Raw genomic sequence first — 22843 nt, 5'->3', positions numbered from 1 at the left:
TGTGTGTGTGTGTGTACTGTATAAGTCAGAAGGCGTCCTTGCCAGGCATCAAGGTGTTGTCTACCGGGTTGATGGGCGAGGAGGGACCAGAGTACCATTCGTCACTGCTGAGCCATCATGTGTATTGTGTACTCCAGTACACTGTCCCACAGTGGATAACCTCTTAGACGACCAGGTCGTCTGTTATCTGGCTCTCTTATGTACTCCCATCCACCCTCCTGCAGCAGATAAGCTCGTCGTAGACCACCAGGTCATGTGCTATGTGGCTTTCCTGTATACTCCAGCGGATGACCTCGGCATACACCACCAGGTCATGTGCTATCTGGCTCCCCTGTGCACTCCCATGTACACAAGTGTCAGTTAAAGGTCATATGTTGAAGATGACTAGTTTGTTATCAAGCATTTATCTGTTGTTAGAAGTTGACCCCACCTCTGGTGCCTGATGTATCTTGGTAGGGAGGGACAGTAACTGAGGAATAGCTTCTTAATTACCCCATATGGTAAAGCGCGTAGCGTTATGTCTCATGACACCGCAGCGTAAACTCACAAATTGCGTAAGTTAGGTACCTGTCATTCAGCACTTTATTGCCCCTTTAAACTAGGCTCTCTACCAGTATCCTCCTTGATTTTTTTTCTTTTTTTTTTTTTTTACCTTTCAGGCGTCGTCCTCTAAAGTAACATTCCCTGTAGCATCCCTTAAAAAAAGAGAGAAGTTATTTCTTAATATTTCGTATATTGGATTAATCCTCGAATGCGAGCTGATTGCCTGCGATTGCGGGACAAGGCCATATGCCTATTTGTACCATACCCCCCCCCCCTCTCCTTTTTTCTAGTATGCGACATACTTTTCTAGTATACGACATACTTTTTCTAGTATACAGGAAATATGCCTTCATACTTTACGTGGTTTAGATTTTCCTCATTTCCTGAGTAATTGCCATTTAGTGATTGCTCTTTTGTAACCGGTTTCCTTTCACGCTCCTGTACTGTTCTCGTGGTGTCATTCAGATGTTCATTTTTTCACCCCATATTTTATGCCAGTCAGTCAGCAGAACGTACATGATTTTCTCTGTCTGACATTTGTTGTATCTTTAGTCTTGGTGATATGTCCGAAATAGGCTCTCCAGCTCTCGTTTTCTTTATCTGAGTTCGCCAAAGCAAATGACTTCATACACAATGTTAGGTAAGCTGTGTGTTTTACATACCTTTAAAGAAAATTATTTTTAATGCGAGTTTTTTTGTATAGATAGATAAATTAATAGATAGATAGATGGATAGATAGATAGATAGATAACTGTTGGCTAAGCTGTGTATCCTTCAAGGTTCAGGCATCTTAAGGTATACGTAAGGAAAGGTGAGGTTGTAGACCGAGTTGTGGGGGTAATTCTAAAGACCCCAGAACCATAGTTAGGCATAGACACGGTAAGGTAAGGTCCTTGACCCAGCTGTTAGAGGTAGAAGACCCCACGGAAACATCGTTAGGTATAGACACGGTAAGGTAAGGTCCTTGACCCAGCTGTTAGAGGTAGAAGACCCCACGGAAACATCGTTAGGTATATACACGGTAAGGTAAGGTCCTTGACCCAGCTGTTAGGGGTGGAAGACCCCCCCACGGAAACATTGTTAAGTATAGACACGGTAAGGTACGGTCCTTGACCCAGCAGTTAAGGGTAGAAGATCCCCCCCCCCCTGAACCATTTTTAGGTATATTCACAGTAAGGTACGGTCTTTGACCCAGCTGTCAGGGGTAGAAGACCTCCTGAACTATCGTAAAGTGTACCAAGGTGAGAGACGTGGGAGAAATGATTCTCTCGCGTGTTGGTGCAGGTGTGAGATTTATAGCGTTGTGGCGAGGGAGGTTGTGTCCGGGCGTGGGAGGTGGGGCAGGTGTGTGAGGTGCGTGGTGCGGCTCGCCCTCACTCAAGGGGCTTGTGACAACCTTTTCCATGCCCCCGTCTTTCTTAACGAGTTGCGGCATAACGACGACTGATTGGTTGGCAGGTCATTTGTGTGCAAACGATCGTGTAATGTTCGCCTAATCGCCAGTTTGGCGGAAACTACTCCCGCTAGTGATTTGTGCTTCGCTAGTTTTTTGTCAGGTGGTTGAGGGCGAGTTGGCCGTCATGGTAGCACGTCTTTGGCGGGGGCTGCGCGAGGAGGGAGGCAGGTGGATGACGTGGATGAGGCCGTGGTGGATACATCCCGTCCGGTATAGAGGGGTCTTGCCTCCCTCTCCTGCGTCAGCTGGGTCTGTCATATGTGCTCGTCTCACACCTGTCCACCTACCACTCTGGGTCTTCGTGTTCTGGCCACCCTGTGGGTCATCCCGATGCATTTTCATCCTCAATGGTTGTGTAGGTCATAGGTCGCGCCCTAATACCCAGGAGTCGTGCTAACCTGCTCCAAGGATCGTGCCGAAGTGGTGCCGAAGGGTCGCACAGTTGGATTCAAGGATCGTACAGTCTTGCTCGAGGTGGCCAAATGGTGTGGAGGCGATAGTCCCAGCGACGTTTGTCGCGACCATTGGTTGTTGCTTCGCTCTCTCTCTCTCTCTCTCTCTCTCTCTCTCTCTCTCTCTCTCTCTCTCTCTCTCTCTCTCTCTCTCTCTCTCTCACACTCACTCTCACACACACACACACACACACACACACACACGACCGTAAAACTTCCTCCACAATACAAATAGGTAATTATATACACACACAAGACCCCACTTTAAGTGTCTGCTTAAAAACTCGATTTATCTGTCGAGTCTTGAGCCACTGCGCTTCGGTGAACCGCATTCTGTGGTCGGACAAGAAAATGGACGTCTGTACACATTATTGTGTCTTTATTACCCTCATGTTGTTTATTATCTGTTTCCTGTTGTGGTATTGTGGGCCGCTGTCTCGGTCCGTTCGTCACCTCTGCCTCCCAAGCACCTCATCATTTGTCCCTGTGTGTCCTGCATGATTCATTGCCTTGCCTGCTCCCCCACTCCCGCTCTCCCGAGGTCCTCCAGCTTCCTGGTGGGTGGTGGTGGGTCGTCACGGCAGCAGCGTGCTGGTCGTGCGTCAGCCCATGTATTCGGGGTCGTAGCTGCAGCACGACCGCGTCGCCCACAATTTCTTGCACCTGTGACGGACACTTCCCTATATGTTTAGCGTAGACGTGTTGCATTGTGTTGAGGCTGAAAAGGGGAATGTGTTGCAGGTGTGTTTATGTTAATGATGCTATAGGCTTTTAGTGTGTCGAAATACTGGAAGTGTGGTCGGGAAATTGTGATGTTCTTGATAAAGCATATTTATATTCGTATGCTCATGACATATGCTTGATTCTTTACGTTTATATTCATATCCTTTAGTAATAATCGTATAGGGATGATGCATATTTTGTCTTGTGGCTAAATGGACGGTATTGTCTTTTATCCTCTGTAGTCTCATAATATTGTGCTTTTAGCAGATTTATGTAGTGGTTCATTACTCCACGGGTATGTGTACAATCGCTTTGAGATAGGATATGGACTCTGTGGGTATATAGAGCCCCGAGGGAGTGTTTGGCGGTGGTTCTGGTGGCGATAACTCTGGAGAGGTCGTCGTACAGAGTCGGCCTGAACGGCGAGGTGAGGACCTTCATCCGTAGCGGTAATGTGACAGTTGATTGGTGCTGCTGGGCAAGCAGCAAGTGAGGCGGAGGTCCCCCTTGGCTTACCACGCGTGCCACCGCCTGCGCTGGTGTCCGCCCGCTCTGGCCGCGGCACCACTAGTGAGGGACAGTTGGCAGGTGTTTTGGCTCTTTTGAGTGCTGCCACCACTTTTAGGAGGCTGTTGGTCACTGGTTTGGCTCTTCAGTGCTGCCACCATTGTTGAGAAACTGGCTCGGTTCGGTTCTACGGGTGCTGCCATCATTTTTCGGGGGGAGGCTGTTTGAAATTGGTTTGGCTCTTGGAGTGCTTGCACCATTGTTGGTAGACTGTTTGGTACGTACCTGGTCGTATGTGTGCTGTCGTCCCTGTTGGTAGAATGTTGGCAGCTGCACGGCTGGAAGGGCTTCAGTGTGAGACGGTTTGGTGGTGGTGGCTGGGGGCAGGAGAGGCCTTAGTGTGGTTTGACTCACACCAGGCTTCATTTCCTGGGAATTTACTGACGTGCTTCTCTCTCTCTCTCTCTCTCTCTCTCTCTCTCTCTCTCTCTCTCTCTCTCTCTCTCTCTCTCTCTCTCTCTCTCTCTCTCTCTCTCTCATTACTGTTGCACAGTTTGGAGAGAGAGAGAGAGAGAGAGAGAGAGAGAGAGAGAGAGAGAGAGAGAGAGAGAGAGAGGGAGAGAGAGAGAGAGAGTTTTATGTTGTGAGTGCCATTGACCCCCGTGTATACACGAGGCAGAAAGAGACAGCACCACGGGTCAGGGTGGGGCACTTGACAGCCACTGTCGTGCTGGCTCTCCGCGCCTCCGTCATTACACCATCTTGTTTCTCTTGTGGTGGTACCTCCTTGGCCGGTGGTTGCCGCTCCCCTACTGCTTGTGCACAGAGTTGGCAGAGGGAAATACGGAAAGGATAAGAGACTTGGGGAAGGACATGCGGGTGTATATGTTCAGCTGTTTTATTCTGTTCTGCAGTTTGGGCGTCCCTAGGAAGAGCAGATGTTCACATTGTTCTTGTTTGTTTCTGTAGCGTGACGGAGCGCCTCGTATCATTAATCATATGCATTATTATCATGGCCATCGCAGACGGCCGTGTTTTTACGTAGTGTATCACATCCGGTGTGATTTAAGCATATGCTGTGTGTGTCGCCGTATTACCGACAGCGGTTCTTGTTGCCCGCTAAGCTCCTACCTGGCGACGCCGACGCCTTCGGCTGTAGAACCCACCGGTCGTCGCAGCCCCGTGAGGCGTCGCAACCATGTGGCGGACGCACTACGCACCCGTAGTAAGGATGTCACCTCAGCACGGAAGGGGAGTTGTGTTGTCTGTTCAGCAGCTGTAATGACGAGGTTTGTGTGTGTGTGTGTGTGTGTGTGTGTGTGCAGCCATGCGTCGGCATCTGGTCCTCCCCAGGTACTGTTGCGATGGTCCTTATCGCCCTCGCTTTGGTCAGCTGGATGACGGCAGTTTTACCGCGTGGCACAGGACGTCATAGTTCCTCTGCCAGATGGTCAGGTCTGTCGTCCAACACTTGGTCTTCGTATCTCCAGGAAGCTGCTGCTGTGGGAGGGGAAACTACAGTTACAGGCCTTAATGATCTCGTAAAGCCTTCACGATCAGGTCATCGCTAGAAAAATGGGCTTCCCGTGGTTTCGAACGCCGATGGTGATGTTCACTTAGGGTTTGCGGTATTGGGGTATCGCGGGGGTGGTGATGATGTCTATGGAAAGACTGAGGATGCGTGTATATCATCATAGTTCACGGTATACACGTGTGGATCTGGGCTGTTTCTGGACCTCAGAGTTTGACGAATTAGTTAAAAAAAAAGAAATGTTGAAAATTCCAGGATTTCAAGATGTGATGGATGCAAAGATCATAGCCTAGCGATAGCACTCCCGCCTGCCACACAGGGGTCCCGGGTTCGATCCTGGCTGCTGGAGGTTTATATGTTACATGGAAGTATGCGTCCATATGCACTATATATATATATATATATATATATATATATATATATATATATATATATATATATATATATATATATATATATATATATATATATCTTATCCCTGGGGATAGGGGAGAAAGAATACTTCCCACGTATTCCCTGCGTGTCGTAGAAGGCGACTAAAAGGGAAGGGAGCGGGTGGCTGGGAATCCTCCCCTCTCTTTTTTTTTTCAATTTTCCAAAAGAAGGAACAGATAAGGGGGCCAGGTGAGGATATTCCCTCAGAGGCCCAGTCCTCTGTTCTTAACGCTACCTTGCTAACGCGGGAAATGGCGAATAGTACGAAATATATATATATGAGGTACACTTAGGATTTTCCTAAGGATAGGACCTAGAGCGCCCTACACGCTTAACCAGCCGCACTACATCATTACCTAACCCATCATTATCCTACGTGATGTTAATTTTGTTATTGCTCTTAAGATAACGTTTGGTAGTTCTCTCTCCGAGACTTGGATGTGGTATAAGGTCCAGAGATTAACATTACCACTTGGCGTTATGGCCAACTTTCCTCTCCGTGTCCTTGGGTTCTTAGCGGCTCGTAGTCAGCTTGGACTTCGCTCGATGAACAAAGTACTCATAATGAGGGAAAACCAACGCTGGTGTTCGTGACCAGTACGCTCAGAGTTGTCGGACGCGACGACGCGCGACGGAGGGAAACGGGTGGCCGGCTGGCCGGCCGGCGTGCGCCGCTGGGGTGATAAATAAGTGACTGTGTTACCGAAAGGCTTTCGTGTCAGTTCTCGACAAGACGATGTATCTCTTTCATGGAAAATGAGTTTCAGTATTTTTTTTTCCTCCCTCCGCCTTCCTTTGGCCTCCCTTAACCGTCTTGTCTGTCCACACACCATTAAAACATGATGGACATGAGTCGTCATTATGCTGCAAGACCTCATCGTTTTTTGAAGATGCCGTCCGGAGTAATTGTAGGATGCATGTCCATGCGCGCGTTAGAGCACTTGCCACAACCCCCTGTGCCTCAAATTGCTGTCAGAATTGAGATGATCGAGCGCAAGCAGTTGACGGAGGGCCCGCCCAACCGCCCTAATTATAAACCCGGTAAAGATGATGAGGTAGTGATGAGGAGCTGATGGTGGTGGTTGGCGGTGTCCAGTCATTGGCGTAAAACACACACACACACACACACACACACACACACACACACACACACACACACACACAACAGCAGCAGCAGTCCACGCAGCAGGCCACACGACTCTCCACACATCTTCACCGCGGAGCTTTTCTGTCATCCGTCATGTTTCCTCCTTCGACTTAACGTTACACAGGAAGTTAACGAGAGCTTTGACCTGCGACTGTTTCCAGTTCTGGCTTGTTCTAATGGGTTCACAGGTCTCTTTATTATCAGGAGAGAAAGTGAAAAACTTAAAAACTGGCCTTTTTTTTTTTAAAAAAAGCTGGACAAGCAAGAGTGTCGGTCATTTTACACGGCTGGTGGGAGTTATTGTGGGTGAAAGTGCGAGTGTTAAAGATGAGGGGCGTTGGCTCTTACTCTTTTTTTTTTTTAATCTGATTATATCCAATATGATTAACGAGCTGTTTACCTCCATACCCAGATTTCTTGCAAGATTTTAATCGTGTCTGATGAACGAATTTGGAATGATTCCTAATATTTCAGTTGGAATAATGATTATCAAGTATTGACGATGTCCATCAGTAACGTAACGATCATAATATACGAATTAGAATGAGTATAAAGTACTGATGGCTTGTGTATCTCGGTACATTGTTGACCTGTGCGTGTAAACGCTGGGAAAGTCGGGTCCTGTTGTGAAGGCAGGGATGGGCGTTAAGGACGTGTCAGCGGCGCTAAGAAGGGCAAGTTCCTCTTTGATCCTTTGAGAGGCGAAGCCGTACGATCCTTTGAGCATGACGATACGACCCTTGGTTATGATGGTCTGGCCTTTGACCCCCGTCACTAAAGGGGCAGGTTACAGGCCAGCCCATCACTCCTCAGGGATGCACCGTCATGCCCAAGGGTCGTTCCGCCGTGTTCGAGGTAGTTAGGCCATGTCGTAGCTTTTATGACAACCCTAACTATGGTGTTGAACGTACCCTTTCTCCTCCAGTCTCGGCCTAGATCACCCGCCCGCCGCCTCTCGCTATGTCTCCTCCTCCGCCTCTTGTGTTTTCACTTTCTCTCCTTTCCTGGTGCACCGGGAAGCCCCAGGCAGTTGAGGAGGAGGCGATTGATCGTCCCGAGCTGGGCCTGTTGCTGGACTGAGCCACACGGGGCCTACTGGTGTAGCGTAGCGATCTCTCTCTCTCTCTCTCTCTCTCTCTCTCTCTCTCTCTCTCTCTCTCTCTCTCTCTCTCTCTCTCTCTCTCTCTCTCTCTCTCTCTCTCTCAGCCGTCGCCCGGGAGTGGACTGTGGTCGTTCTGATGTAGAATGGCTAAGAGTCTACGAGTTCTGCGGTCGGGCAGGTAATTGTGTGTGTGTGTGTTGTGGTAGGACGTGGGGTGCATGATGGTGTTCTGTGGTGCATTGGGACGTGGACGTGAGTGCGGGAATTGAATAAATCGTTGTTGTAGTTTCCTTAGCTTGGTTGGCACCATAGTTTACCTCTTCAGTTGATGAAAATGTCTTCATATTTAGCTTGGATTAAAGTTTGTGGGATTGATGTTGAATAAGGACGAGCAAAGGATATTCTCGCATTGTGTATGCAGGGGTTCCTGGCTTTCGTTGGTGTGTGGCTGTATTGGTAGGCGGGGATAGAGAGTTAGTGGAGTCGGTCTCCTGGTGCAGAGGTGGCCGAAGTCTGTGCAGTATTGGCGTGGGAATGTAGGGCTGGGCACTTGACGTAATTGGAGTTGGGTGGTATCACCCTTGACACCCTACATCCGCCCCCACTGCCTTCCCACGCCACATAGAGGCTGGAGAGCCGTGGTGGAGGAGAGCTTGGGGGGGGAGGGGCAGATGTTGAGGGCAAGAAAAATCTGTGATTTTTAAAGAAGAAAAATAAGTGTAGAAAAGTGTACGAGAATCACAGCAAGAATCAGGGGCGTTGTAAGTGAAAATAAGTGAGTTTGAGGACGTGACGCGTGCGGTAAGGGGACTGGATGTTAAGTGATGCGTGGATGTGTGTTGGTGATAGTGTGGCGGATATTGGTGCTGGCAGACAGGTTGGTGCGTGGCGGGCGGAGTGACGGGTGATGTAGGGTGAAAGACGAGTTATAGGAGGTTGATTAATGTTACGGGAGTGACGGGTGGTGGGTGACGGGAGGAGAGTGATGAGTAGTGGATGACGGGTGGTGAGTAATGGGTGACGGGAGGAGGAGAGTGATGAGTGGTGGATGACGGGGGAGGGAGTGATGGGTGGCGGGAGGGAAGCAACGAGATGGATGACTAGGGGGAGAGTGACGGGCGATTAACAGCTGTGTGACGACACACGGATGATCGATGACGAGGAAGGAAAGGGTGTGTGAGGGTGTAAAGGGGGTTGTTGAGAGGTGTGTGGCGGTGGTGGGATGGAGGGAAAGTCATAACCGCTCCTCCCTAAGCAAGTTAATTACTCATCGCGCAACATCGACAGTCATTGCGAGAGCTGGGCCAGCCAGGCAACAGCAGCTGCAGCCGTGTCGCCAGGCCCACCACCACCACCGCCGCCGCCGCCATGTTCCCGACGCCTTTACTCCACAGTACACCCACTGCTCTGGGGGAAGGGGGGTAACGGCCCACCCAAACCTCCGCTGCTGTACTGCCTCCCGCAACGCCATACAGCCTACACTCCTGCTGCACCCCCATCAGCTCTCCTACCCGTTGCTACACTCCCGTTTATCACCACCACTACTGTACATCATGCCCACCCCCTGCTCGCCCAAGATTGTCAGTTAAGAACTTATTTGTGACTAAAGAAATTAAGAGTTCCAGAGTTGTTTTTTGCTTTCCAGAAAACGGCAAAAACTCTCTTTGAGGTTTCAGAGTCCCTTGAGTTCCCAAGGCATTGACCTGCGCCCCATGACCTAATCCATTGTGTGTGTGTGTGTGTGTGTGTGTGTGTGTGTGTGTGCGTGTGTGTGTGTGTGTGTGTGTGTGTGTGTTTATGTTCTTTCCGTAATCAACCTTTCCCGATAAAGCCCTCTGGCCGGTCAGACGCCGCGCTCACTCCCTCCTCGCGTCGTGCAGGAACAATCCGCTCTTGAGGAACGTCGGTAACAGGCCGTTGTGAGGTCGCGATGCTTCGTGTCGGTAATGACGCGCCTTGCGAAAGTTTCCCGGCGCTGACCCAACACCACGACGCAGGTTGTGCTGGGTCATCCAGAGCGCCGACGATCGCCACGATGAAGGAAGGACCTGGCGAGAGATGATGGTTCCTTTGGTGAGGCACCCTCCGCGGTTGTCTTTGCGCTGCTTCGCCGGAAAGGGACCAGTGATGAGATGATCGGTCGCCAGAAGCACTACTGGGGGTGAGATTGTAGTTGACGCCAGCCTGGCAGCACGGCGGCAGTTTCCGGGCTGCTGGTGCCTCGCCAGCATGAAGGACTTGGTGAGATGGTCGGTAGCAGGGCACCACACCGCGCCACACACCATACACCAGCAGGTTCCGGGCTGGCGTCACGGTCGCTCGCTGATTAGCAGTAGACTCCAGTAATTACATCTCGATTGCAGTGTTAGCAAATTTAGGCCAAGGATGGCAGCACATGTCGGGTCGTATGTACAAAACTCTGTTGCTACTTTTCTTCATGTACGTAATTGGTTTAGGTAGAGTGTGTGTATATATATGACCTTTCCGCTGCATAATCTAGCCAAACACCAATTATTTAACTGATGATGTCATTAGATTCAGTAACCTGCCTAAGCAGGTGGCTTGGGGCAGAGGTCAAGTGATGGTATATGTATACATTTTTTTTTTTTCAACATCACATCTTGCCTTCTGTCGCTCGTTTGGGCGTCTGTAATCACTCGGTGTCTCAACTTCAGGCGGCCGTGATTGGATTCGAACCGAAACTGTTGCGATGGGGAATGTGTCCGCAATCTCAAAGACGGAGTCTCGACGTTCTCTGCCGTACCCACAGCTGCTGTCCTTTGAGCCTGCTTGATTCGCAAGCCCTTCTTATGCACGGTGCGGCGAGGGAGTCCTGTGCCTCGCGCGTAGGACCTCATTTCTCGACGTGTTACAAGAGGCGTCGAGAGGAGGTACTTGCAGATCCTAAACACACAAGTTGAAAGAAAACTGATTGTGATGGAACTCTCTCTCTCTCTCTCTCTCTCTCTCTCTCTCTCTCTCTCTCTCTCTCTCTCTCTCTCCAATTAGCTTTCTTGTAACTTGCTTGTAATTGGATTTGCAAGTACCTCATTTCGCCTCTTGTTACAGTCACTTAGCGCCGATGTTATCAACATTAAACACGCTGTTTACAGGTAGTTTGGCCATTAAGGTTCAAGCCATTGTCAGCTTTTTATTTAATTATTTCGCTTGTATTAATTTTTTAGTACTTAATCTAATAATTTTTAGCTAAGTTGTGGGATAGAAGTGAAGACTTCGTCTCCAGAACTCGTACCATTTGAACGCCCTGAGCACGACAACGATACGACCCTTGAGCACGACGGCACGACTCTTGAGTACAGCAGGACGACCATTGAGCACGACGATATGGCCCTACCCCATGCGCATGACGTTACGACCCTTGGGCCCGATGTTACGACCGTTGATCACGACACTGCGACGGTGCGACCCTTAGGCACAATGATACGACTCCTGGGTACGATGACGTGATCTTCGATGTTCCCCTTAGCAGTCAAGATTAGAGACCGAGCCATTGTCGAGGGTCGCACCTTCGTGCTTGAGTGGGGAGGTCGTACCTTCGTGCTTGATTGGGGAGGTCGTACCTTCGTGCTTGATTGGAGAGGTCGTACCTTCGTGATTGATTGGGGAGGTCGTACCTTCGTGTTTTACCAAGAGTCGTACCGACGTAGCTCTTGGAGTTAGACATCAACCAGTTCCTGTCAGGCGCTTAGCGAAGCCATGGCGCTCACTTCGTCCCTCAGACTCAGACGCTTGAATTCTTTTACTCCTCAGTTGAACGAGGGTTTTCAGGCCTGCCCGGTCGAAACCATCATTCGTGATGCTGCCACGCTGGTGTCGTCAATATCATCATGACTTTGATAAAGATGTTCATGGCACCAATTATCTCTAGGGGTATCATTATTATTGTCGTCAGTATTATTATCAGTCTATCTATCTGCGTATATGGATGTATAAAGAAATGACTCATTCTCTTGATGACATGCTAGCGTCGACAATGAGGAGCGACATCCAGCAGTAATGGGGGGCCGAGTGAGGGGTCACAGTCGGTGTGAGTGTTGATCTCTGGTTACGACATCAAGGTTCGAAAGAGTGATTGGAAACCCTCCATTGCTTCTTTCGTGACGGGCTGCGGGTCGGAAGGGATTGGGCTTGCTTAATCCCATTGCTCGTTCTTCATTTGTATACGTGCTAGGCTCGTTGATGGCCTCCTGTCATATTATGCGGTGCCTCAGATGGGAAGCTCACGAAAGCCCTTCGTCAGCGAAGGACGTTGTAGGTCCGTAGTTACACATCGAGGACGAGTCTTTCCAGTCGGCCGGTGTTAACGCCGCGATGGTTTACTACCTGGGGTCGAGTTCAGCCTTCTTAACGATACGGGAGAAGTGTAAGAAGAGTGTTCAGGTGTCGTGGGGCTTTCGTACGAGACGAGGTCACGCGCCGTCTTATGTCACCGAGACAAAAGAAACGTGAAGGTTGATACGTCTGGTGACCTCGACGTCAGAGGGCTCAACAAGAGCAATCATCGGGTCGTCGAGGAAAATTACATACACGAGTCCCTTCTGGGAACATGGTAAGGCAAGGATGGACAGTGATAACACTTTCCACAACATTTCATTGGAGATACGACATTGCTGTGTACAATCAGCGGCGGTTAAGCTCGCCGAAATAACAGGATAAACACAGAGGGGGAGGATTGCTGCCTGCTGCTAAGTCGATAGGTAGCCCGGGGAATTGTTTGCACCGAGAGAGAATTCCCTAGACGGTGTAGACGGCCCTGGAAGCTGGTATACTGAGTTTTTTTTTTCCCCATTGGAAAGTACACCGGTGCAGGTGTTGCTGGTGAGAAAGTAAATGGGAACTTTTCGAGGCGCTCAGACGTATCTTGAAGACGGCTGGTTATGCAGGTATTAGAAATATCGGCTGGAGAAACTTAAGAGATCCTCAGGGGTTGAACCCAACTTTTTTTTTCTTCTTCTTTAAGTGAACTTGTTCTGCATGTTTTGCGCGCGACGCAGCTGCGTGAGCAGGATGTGGCAGCGCGTACCAACAGCTTGTATGACCAGATGATTATGAAGACCGTCTGGTTGGCAGTGCGGAGCCGCGGACGTAAATAAGTAATTCACAGTTAATCGTCCCCTGTTTGGGGGGTCCCGTCGTTCATACTGTTGTGTCTTGGGCACGAGTTTGTCTTGGTCACTAAATACCCGGATGATGTATTTCGAGGTCAACTAGGTGGACCTCCAGGGCAGGAGGGGGCGAGAGGTATCAGTTTTAATTGGAGCTTTTGGTGGTCGAGTCATCACTGGTGCTTACGGGGTCTGGTCTCCAGACGGACTGATGTTTTGAATAGATTTCCTTGATGATTTCGTGGACATTTTTTTTCATCAATGTTATTTTACTGATTATTTGTGTTGAGAAATGAAGATTTGTGTGGATTGTGTTTTTTTTTTTTTTTTTTTTTGGAGGTGTAGGCGTGTGTTGAGTTGGTGGTTTGGAGGTGGTGTTGCAACTGTGTGGTAGCGTTGGAGGGAGGCTGCAGGCGTCAGCTTGCTTGGTCATTGCCGGTGCCCCTGGCCACGCGGAGGGCTCCTCTCCATGCAGCCTCCAGTACCGCGCTACCAGTACCACGTCTTGTATCATGTTCTCTCTGATGACATCTGAGGCTTCAGACAACCGGTGGATGACTGATAGATCAGTGGGTGAGGGAGAGAGAACGTGTTTTTGTGGGACAGGACAGGTAAGGGGGGCTGGGTAACGCTCAGCACAGGGAGGTGTGTGTCAGGTCACGCAGATGCCTATTTATCCTATCTGTATTTCTATAGATTAAGGTTGCTATCGGCTGCTCTTCAGGTGATTTCATTGTCGGTTCATCAAGTCTCGTGGTATCCCGCCCTCGCATTGCACTGTCATCCCCAACAAGTCCCATAGTGTCCTTTGCGTCGTATGAGATGGTTCCACTCTGGATGATCCTTTGCGTCGTATGAGATGGTTGCACTCTGGATGAATAAACATGAGTAGTCATATTTTTTAAGCAGAGATGGAGACGAGGTGCCCCGGGCGGGCATATCCACCTTTCACTGCCCCAGGGGCCTGGCGTGCAGGCGTGAAGAGAGCAGTAGCTGGGCTATATATGTCAAGCCTGGTAACAGCTGAATCATGTCCAGCTTTGCTCCTCTTGGCAAATATAGTTAGGGGAAGGCCTTTCACTCCCCTGTGGTGTACCAGTGTTTGTGGTGGATGTCGGGCATAAGGAGGTGAGCGAGCACAGGCTGTATCGCTTGGCGGAGGCTTCTGGATTAGGTGCAGTTAAGAAGCAGGGAGGCAGCGGCGGCGGCGGCTTGCCCTCCCTCCTGCCCAGCCCCCAGCACCCCCACACTCACCCGTAACGTAACACCCTCCTCCACCATCTCTAAGCTGCCTCACAGCACCGAGAACATCGACTTCGAGTCTTGTATTTTAACTTGCCCGAGGTAAATCCCGGATCCATCTCGACGTCACGGACAGCATCTGACCTTTTGGAAATGTCGTTGCTATTCGCTGGTTCCCGTAAACCAGTCTGGTAAACGTCTGCTCGTGACTAGTTACGGCTTTGTGGTCGTATGGACTCTGGTAAATGATCCTTCTCTCGCTCACTCTGTCTCCTGGCGTACCATGTACCAGTCTTATGGGTCGGGGTTTATACTGAAGTCGATCACGCCGCTAATGTACCCAGATTGGTACGGTTTCATAGTCTATTAGATGCTGTAGCCTCGCGGACGTATTATATGTTGTAGCCTCGCAGACGTAGTTTTTACACAGAACCGGGGATTTACCATGGAATGGAGCCGATGTATGATGACTATATGTCGTTACTTTTAGGTAAATTCCCTCATGGTGTTCGAGAAGTAGGGTAACAAATAAATCTGCAATCAAAATGTCCATTTTGATCATAATTCGGCACGTTAGAATACACCCGTCTCACGCGAGAAAGTTTTGAGAGATGTCTCCGAACACAAATGAAAAGAGAAAAAGCGCCCTACAATGATGTATTGTTTTCGCCGTTAAAATAGTCAGTTCCTTGGCGGGATTTAGTGGGAGGGAGGGGATGGGTGGGCGGGTGGGGATGGTAGGCGGGGCCTCAGCTCGGCCTCAGTGACAGTGTTGCTCGTCGTGTTCAGGAAGGCGGAGGGGTGCACCTCCGCTCTGATCGCCTCCCGCCACATGTTGCGCTCCCCCCCACCCGACGCACTCGTCTTGCGCAGGTGCTTCCAAAAACTTGTTTGATATCACTTTCTGAAATTAGTCAGCCGAACGCTGCCGCGCGCGGTCTGAAGTGAGTGCCTCAATGTTAAAAAAAAAGATTAAAAAGAATGACCTACTTGGTGAACTGTGCTATGCTGAACTTGCTGTATGTGTATGGATCCGTGTTTGTGACGATGGGATGGGATTAGTGGATGATGACGCCGCGTATGTGTCGTTGGTACAGAGAGCACAGGACAGGAGGATCAGCCATCCCTGGAGGACCCTCGTGCCTCTTCAGGACGGAGGTGGTTGCCTATACAAGTGCCACTTGACCTGGAGACTTTCCTTATCTGCCTCCGTCACGTGTCGTCCTTACGTTTACACTCGAGTATCGAGCCAGCGCCTTACCTAAAGCCGCACGGTCGGATCTGAAAAGATCATAAAAGGGGAATATATATAAAATCCGTTCAGGAATACGGGAGCGTGAGGATGGTGTTCCCAGACTCGTTCTGCATAAGGTTACACCGCAAGTAAGGTCACCATTGGCGAGGCTGTATCATTAGGAATAAAACCTCGTCAAAGATTCTCTCTCTAAAGGAGTCCACATGTCCCTTCTACTGGAAGTAGCCCAGCCTTGGGCTGTAGAAGCCCCTGGAAGGAGCTGGGTAACACCAGGGCTCTTCCTTAGAAAGAGTCCTGGTGTATTTATGAATAAATTTAGGTATTTGAGGTGATGTTTGGTACATGTTGTGTGGATGAGATGTAACGGGAGGGAGATCAATGTGTGGTTGAGGGTTGAGTCACTTAGGTAATCGGGAGACGAACGCAGAGTAATCAGTGCTGAGTTGCCAGAGGGCAATAGAAAGGATTGATGTTAGGTTGGAGGATGGGAGGTGGAGTTAATCTCCCAGCCTTGCCTATATGGGACACCTCAGGGAAATTTTTGTTTTCTAAGCGCTTGATTGGTGGCCCTTAAAGGTTGGGTGGGCACTCAACCTTGGGACACATCAGGTATATCATGTGATGGCTGTGTAGCACTGCAGAAGTACATAGGCAGTGAAGCGCGGCCGCTGTAGGAAAAAAAATAATGTTTTGAGGCTGTGGATCGCAGCTGTAGGGCACTGCACAAGTGTATTGGCAGTGGAGCACTGTCTGTTGGGAAATATCTGAAATAAACAAGATTTGAAGCAGTGTGCAAGGTAGTTGAGGAATACGATAGCAGTGAAAGAGCAGTTAGGCATCAAAGATATTACGACAGATATTTATAATTCCCAAAGAACATAGAGGCCCTACTGGAATACAGAGGCAGTGAAAGTCTTAGGAGACTTTCAAAGAATTTATAAGCAGCAAAACAACAGTACGGGTATTCTGGAAATATACAGCCAGTGAAATAGTCATGGTTCATTGACAGTGAAAGTGTTTTGGATCAGTAAGAATCGAGGCAGTGACACAGGTATGGGGGCATTCCAGGAATATGTAGCCAGTAATACAGTCATGGGTCATTGAATTTATTAAGACAGAGAAAGGTTTGTGGGTCTATCTATAGATGTAACTGAATAGGCATGGGTCACTGTGGGAGTACTTAGGTGCTGTTGATATACAGGAGGAGTTTTTGCGTACATACACGTCGTAGCAGAGAGTTTGGAAGGGGGGTAAGTAACAGGGAGGGGTTGCCGCCACGGCCCGTTGCTGACTGCTGCTGGAGTGAGGAGAGTAATAGAATAATGTCATTGTGAATATTCATGGGTGTTACTCCGGCCGGCACGCCCTCTTGCCGTAACGAGATCTTCGCCTCGTTGGCGAACCAGCAGTTAGTTAGTCTCGACCGCTTTCTGTAGCCGTATGTGGCTTAAGGATGGATCTCCCAGTGTTTGTTTTATCCGCTCCTTCACTTGGGTATTGCCAGGTTTGCCTTGCTCTAGTATGCTGTGGATTTTATAGTATACTCAGATATATATGTTTGCGTATTGGTTATAGATATAGGTTTGCGTAGTGGTTATAGATATAGATATATATTTTTCTGGATTAGTCGGTCTCCTGTAGGGTCATCAGTTTATATTCTCGATTAGTTTAGTTTTGGGACGATTTATGTATGCGTACGCCACCCCAGGGTTGCGTCGAGGTAGGCCTAGGTTGCGTTGAGGTAGGTTAGGCTTGGAGGGGCGGAGGCGCTGACACAAGGGGTGGGGATTGCGTCGTGTTTGATTGGTTTGGCGGTTTTAACGCTTTGGGTAGACTTCCAAATGGCGACGTGTCCTTACTCTCTCTCGTGGGTCGGTTAACTTTTTTTTTCTTTCTTTTTTTGAGGCGACATGTAAATGATTATCGATATTTGCTGAATTGATATCAACACTCGAGTGGACGAATCCCGTCGTGTGATGCGCTGCTGCTCTGGCCTTTTTTTTTTTAAACTACCCTCCGTTCACACAACTCCCACCAGCAGTCACCCATGGTGCCTCGTCCCGCCCACACTGATCCACCGTCCACGGTACCCTCGCCCACGCAGACCTCCCGCCCTCTATACATGCTCCCTTCCTCTTGCCCACCATCAGCACAGTTGTAACTATTAGCCAGGGCACTTGAGTGAATATTCCTTTTAGACTGTATTTTCACGTTGTTATATATATGTGTGTGTGTGTGTGTAAGGAGGCTGTGGTAGTTGTGGTGACTGTGGTTGTCGGGGAGAGGGTAGTGGGGGGTTTGTGTTGGCCACTGAGGTTAATTACCTCTTGAAACACTACCCCGCCCACCAGAGCTGCCCGCCCAGACCCCAGCCAGCCTGGGCCTCCGTGCTCCACCAGCCTCACGTTACCTAACTTCTTCTCCTCCTCCTCCTCCTCCTCCTCCTCCTCCTCCTGCCCTGCCTCACGTCTCTCGTATTCCGCCTTCTGTATCTCCCTAACCTCCATCATTTCTCCCTCACTCCCTTATCTCCATCATTTCTCACCTCGTTCCCTATCTCCACCATTTCTCCCCCGTTCACTTATCTCCATTCTATCTTCCTCGTTTTCTTATCTCCATCATTTGTCCCCCGTTTTCTTATCTCCATCATTTGTCTCCCGTTTCCTTATATCCGTTATCTCTCCCCCTTTCCCTTCTCTCCATCATTTCTCCATCACTCATCTCCATTTCTCCCTCTTTCGTCCCCCCCCCCCCCACATCCCCTCTTGCACTACATTTCCCACTTTTATTTTTTTTTCCTTCCCGTACTCATGTTTCACCCTGACTCACTCACCTCCTACGTAGCTGTCACTCCCCTCTCTCTCTCTCTCTCTCTCTCTCTCTCTCTCTCTCTCTCTCTCTCTCTCTCTCTCTCTCTCTCTCTCTCCATACGTTCATCACCAAAGCGCTGTGTGTGTGTGTGTGTGTGTGTGTGTGTGTATGTGTGTGTGTGTGTGTGTGTGTGTGTGGACTCATAAGAATATATATATATATATATATATATATATATATATATATATATATATATATATATATATATATATATATATATATGTATGATGTTCAGGTCTGTTGAAGTGTGTGGTTCCTTGTATTGTCATTTATCTATCAGCGGTGCCACCATGTTCACAGACCCCAGCCTGCTGAGTGTGTGTGTGTGTGTGTGTGTGTGTGTGTGTGTGTGTGTGTGTGTGCGTGCGTAAGGGGTAGTGTTGGTTTAGAAAGGAGAGTAGGTGAGCAAGGGTCAGAGCTGCTCATTGTTTACACTGATGAATGATCCGTTTGATGTTTTTCTCAGGGATGTGTGGCTTCCATGGGAACCAGGTGTGTGTGCGTTCCTTGGATGTGTTCCTATCCAGGTCTTGCATATGTGTTTTTTCTATTTTGCGTCTTAATTTCTTTTTGATATCTGTTGTAGTTCTTTTCGTGCTCCTGCTGTCAAAAAGGTGACGGTTGGAATTATGTTCGAGTAGTTTCGTGTGTTTTCATCGTGTGGGCTGTATCTTTTCAGTGACGAAGTTCACTTGTCTCATTTCGTACTCTCCTTCGCTTGAGGATTCGTGGTTTGGAGGATAGAAAGGTGACTGGGGAGTATGATGCTCAGTATGAGGGGATGGGAGCCAAGCGGGTGAATGGAGACTGGGGAGTAGTTCAGTAAGGGGAGACCAGTTGGATGAGTTGGGATTGGGGAGAAGCTCAGTGTGGGAAGGCTAGATGAATGGATGGGGATTGAATAGTAGCTCAGTTTGGGGAGACCAGATACGTTGGTAGGGCGTAGGTATTAGATCAGTTTGAGGAGACCAAGGGTGTGGCAGGTGACTGGGAAGTAGCCCAATATGGGGAGACCAGGTGGGTGGACGGGTGGGAGAATGGGGAGTAACTCAGTACGAGGAGTCGAAACTGGGGAGTAGCTGGATTATGGGAAGAATAGGTGATGGAGATGGAGGACAAGGGAATAGCTTAACACGGGGAGAAGAGGTGGATGGATGGAGACTAGGGAGCAGTTCAGTATGGGGTGGCTAGGTGAGTGGATGGAGGGAGAAGAGAGTAGCTCAGTTAGGGGAGGGAAGGGTCGTGCATGGACTTGCCACAGTGTAGTCCTTGGTTCCTCTGTGCGGTGCCCTGAGTCGTGTAGTCTGGTCGTAGCTGATTTCCCCTGGGACGTTCCATTGTTTGTACAGCGTGCTGGTGTGTGGCCAGATATAATTGGCACCACTTAGGTGATGTATACGTTTTCTCTGGGCTGCTCTATCGTGAGCTTTCACTCTCCCTGGTGCCGTAATGTGGTAAGCTTTTTTTTTTTTATATATATTTTTCTGTGTTTTACGTGGTCGCGTTGGGTGCCACGCTGGTGGCTGGTGCGTAGAGTTGGGTGTGTGGTGAGGTGCGTCAAGGGACGTTGTGTGTGTGTGTGGTGTGGGAGGGTACTTCGGCTGGCACAGTCCCCGGTGCCACTCTCGCATTTGCAGTTCCTGATTATCTCTTTATGTTATAGGATTTTGCTATTCGCACAGAAACTAAGACAAGCGTTGTATGGCAGTGGATCATTGTGAGACGGCCGTGAAGACGTTCATAGACGTTGAGATGATATTATGAAAAATATAACCTCGGTGGCGATAGGAAGCTCTGAAACTTGACACGTGTTAAACGAGGAAGGATTTTTTTTACATTGTAATTGACTTCAGTTTTGGTGGTGTTTTGGCGCTTCCTCGCGCGCGCGCACTTGTGTGTGTGTGTGTGTGTGTATGTGTGGTGTTTTAAGAAGTGGTACTGAACTAGATACCTGAGAGTCATCTTCCGCCCGCGCTCGTGTAAGCCGACCTGCCTGCACCCCACCTTGAAGCTGAAACCTAGCCACCTCCTCCGCTCGTCTCACGACCAGGATAAGACTATAATTGAAACTAGGAATTGCCTCGTCAGGAGGAAGTGGGGTAGTTTGAGAGAACCGTCAAGCCACCCCGTCAGCAGGCAGAGAGGACGTCCCCCGATCCCTGAGCCCGAAGGGAAAGGGGAAGGAGGCAGCGTGAGACGTGAGTGTGATGGTGTGAGTGGTGAGGGGGTCGTGTTTGTGTGGGTGTGCGTCTTCACCACGGACGGACGGGAGCCATGTTCGGGCTGAGGTCAGAGCAGGTGGTGGTGTATCAGGAGGCCGTGCCACACCACCTGCCCACCGCCTTCTCCAGGTACTACCTCAAGGTCACCTGCCTCACTCCCAGTAAAAGGTAAGATTCCCAGCATTCCTTCGCATGCAGGCTCGCTCATGTTCATCAGGGACATGATTAGCGTTCCTCCGGGGAGAGAGAGGGAGGGAGGTACGTTAGGGTAGGAGAAGCCTCTTGGAAGCCCTTAGGACGCGGGCTGGTGGAGAAGGGCGACTTGCCTGACACCGCCTTATACTGGACCACAGGTTTTTACATATTTGTATAGATGGCTTGATGATGAAGCCGGATACAGATTTGAATAGTATATTACATTAAACACGTTATCATTTATTCACATCTTAGTTTATAATTAAATAATTTAGATTATATATAGTAGGATTTAGATTGTATTATTCCTTTTTCAGATTTTTATTCCTTTTCAGATTATTTTATTCCTTTTTCAGATTATTTTTATTCCCTTTTTAGATTATATTAGTCATATTTCAGGTTATATTGCTCTCATGTTTCAGGGACCCCTGAAGTTGCAAGTTTAGACGTTGTATATAACTTGGTAAGCACATGGGGTTTGCAGTTCGTGAGGTGCAAGTGAGAGGGACAGAAACCCGTGTCATACACACACACACACACACACACACACACACACACACACACACACACGTTTCACTGTAATCACCTGACGTACCAAGGACTCGGCCCCTGAGTCATTACACCTCCGCCGCTGACGTAGTTCGGTGTCACGTTTTGACTTACGAGGAAGTGTTGTTTGAGCCGCACTGATCGTACCTTGTTCCTTGCAAGGGAATGGAACAAGAGAAGACTGAGGAGTGATCATGGTCGCTGTTGTCAGCGCTGAGGTCAGCTGACGGTGTATTTGGCCGTGCCTGATAACGTCAGCTTGAGGCTTGCAGCTTGCGCCGTTGGGCTACACCCTGATGAACTCATCTCTGTAAGATGTCATGTGTAATGGACGGTCGACTCCGTATGCGAACCTGGCCTCCATAGAGGTGGAAGGAGATGGGAATGCCTGCAGGTCATAGGTTTCTACATGTCCCTAAATCACGGTCGTAGGAATGAAAAATATGTGGGTGTTTGCAGGCACTCTGGAAGCATATAGTCCATCTTGTACGTCATTGACATCTAGCAAGAAAGTAGGTCGGTAGTCTCAATAAATGCTGTTTGATTTTTGTCTTGGGAAGTATAACCCGTGAGAATACATCAGAGCTGAGGGCTGTGGCGTTTGCATCAAGGGCGCGAGTCGCCTGGGGCTACCACTGTGGTAAGGAAAAATAAGCGGTTGAGGACAGATTATAGAATATAGAATTGAATACCTTTGTTGCAAGGGCGAATGTCTTATTATTTCGTGTGTAAGCGCGAAGGAAACAACATTGTCGATTCTCGATGAAGTATTTTTTGTCTTCGTTGAAGCTCAACTGAGGATTGATTTGATTTGTGCCCGTGTCCCCGTTAAGTTTATTTGTGCACCCCCAATGCTCATCATGTGAGCGGTAGCACAAAAGGGTTACAGGGGGTCACAAAGGGTCTTAAGCCACACCCCAGTGGGTTGATGGTACATGAATTGTTACAAAAGTTGATTCATTACATAATCTTCATTACATACATAACATAGTATCATTGTAAGTTTTACCGACCAGATGCAAAAAGTGGATAGAAACCTAAAATGTCAGGTATATATTGTTGTTAACAATAAGGTGTTGTGACATTTCTTGCAGGGTTTGTTTCGATCTATCCCTAAAAGGCTCTATTTTTTTTTTCGCTTTCTAAGACACAGTGTTCTAGTTTGTGTCCAGATCTTTGACCACAAACTTTACAGTTCACACGGATTAACATCTCCAGTTAGGCCAAAGCGCCGGTAGTACCCATAACCTCGCCTTAGTCGAGCAGTTATAACATCTTGTAATCTGTCGATCTTGTTAGGCAGGGGGTGGCAAGCATCCGTTGTTGGGAGGGTGGTATCCGGGTTTGACGAAGCCATGTGAGCGCATCCCTTAGAGTCCTTTATGATTAAGGAGCCTGCACTACCCAGCTCCACAGATGGTAGTCATTACCATGTCAAGTGTTCGCTATTTATGCATTTGTACCCTAACCTTATGGAACAAGGTTGT

The 22843-nt window shown here is 48.9% G+C and overlaps 1 protein-coding gene across 5 annotated transcripts in view; it reads left to right on the top strand.

The window, feature by feature from the left end:
* The window catches only part of siz (Brefeldin-resistant Arf-GEF family protein schizo), a 578443-nt gene that overhangs the window by 104774 nt on the left and 450826 nt on the right, over positions 1 to 22843 (top strand). For 2 of the 5 annotated variants that reach the window (XM_071693397.1, XM_071693390.1), the window contains exons 1-2: positions 15033 to 15137; positions 20054 to 20780. The exons of 2 other annotated variants lie outside the window; for them this stretch is intronic. In XM_071693397.1, coding sequence (XP_071549498.1) covers positions 20665 to 20780 — 116 coding nt within the window. In that variant the 5' untranslated portion in view covers positions 15033 to 15137; positions 20054 to 20664. Of the gene's footprint in view, positions 1 to 15032; positions 15209 to 20053; positions 20781 to 22843 lie in introns of those variants that run through there. One more of the 5 variants, XM_071693398.1, reaches the window with a different exon arrangement.

Source organism: Panulirus ornatus, chromosome 55, assembly GCF_036320965.1.
Source record: "Panulirus ornatus isolate Po-2019 chromosome 55, ASM3632096v1, whole genome shotgun sequence".
Taxonomy (NCBI): domain Eukaryota; kingdom Metazoa; phylum Arthropoda; class Malacostraca; order Decapoda; family Palinuridae; genus Panulirus; species Panulirus ornatus.
Note: the sequence above shows the minus strand (reverse complement) of the source record. Positions and strands in the feature narration are given on the sequence as shown.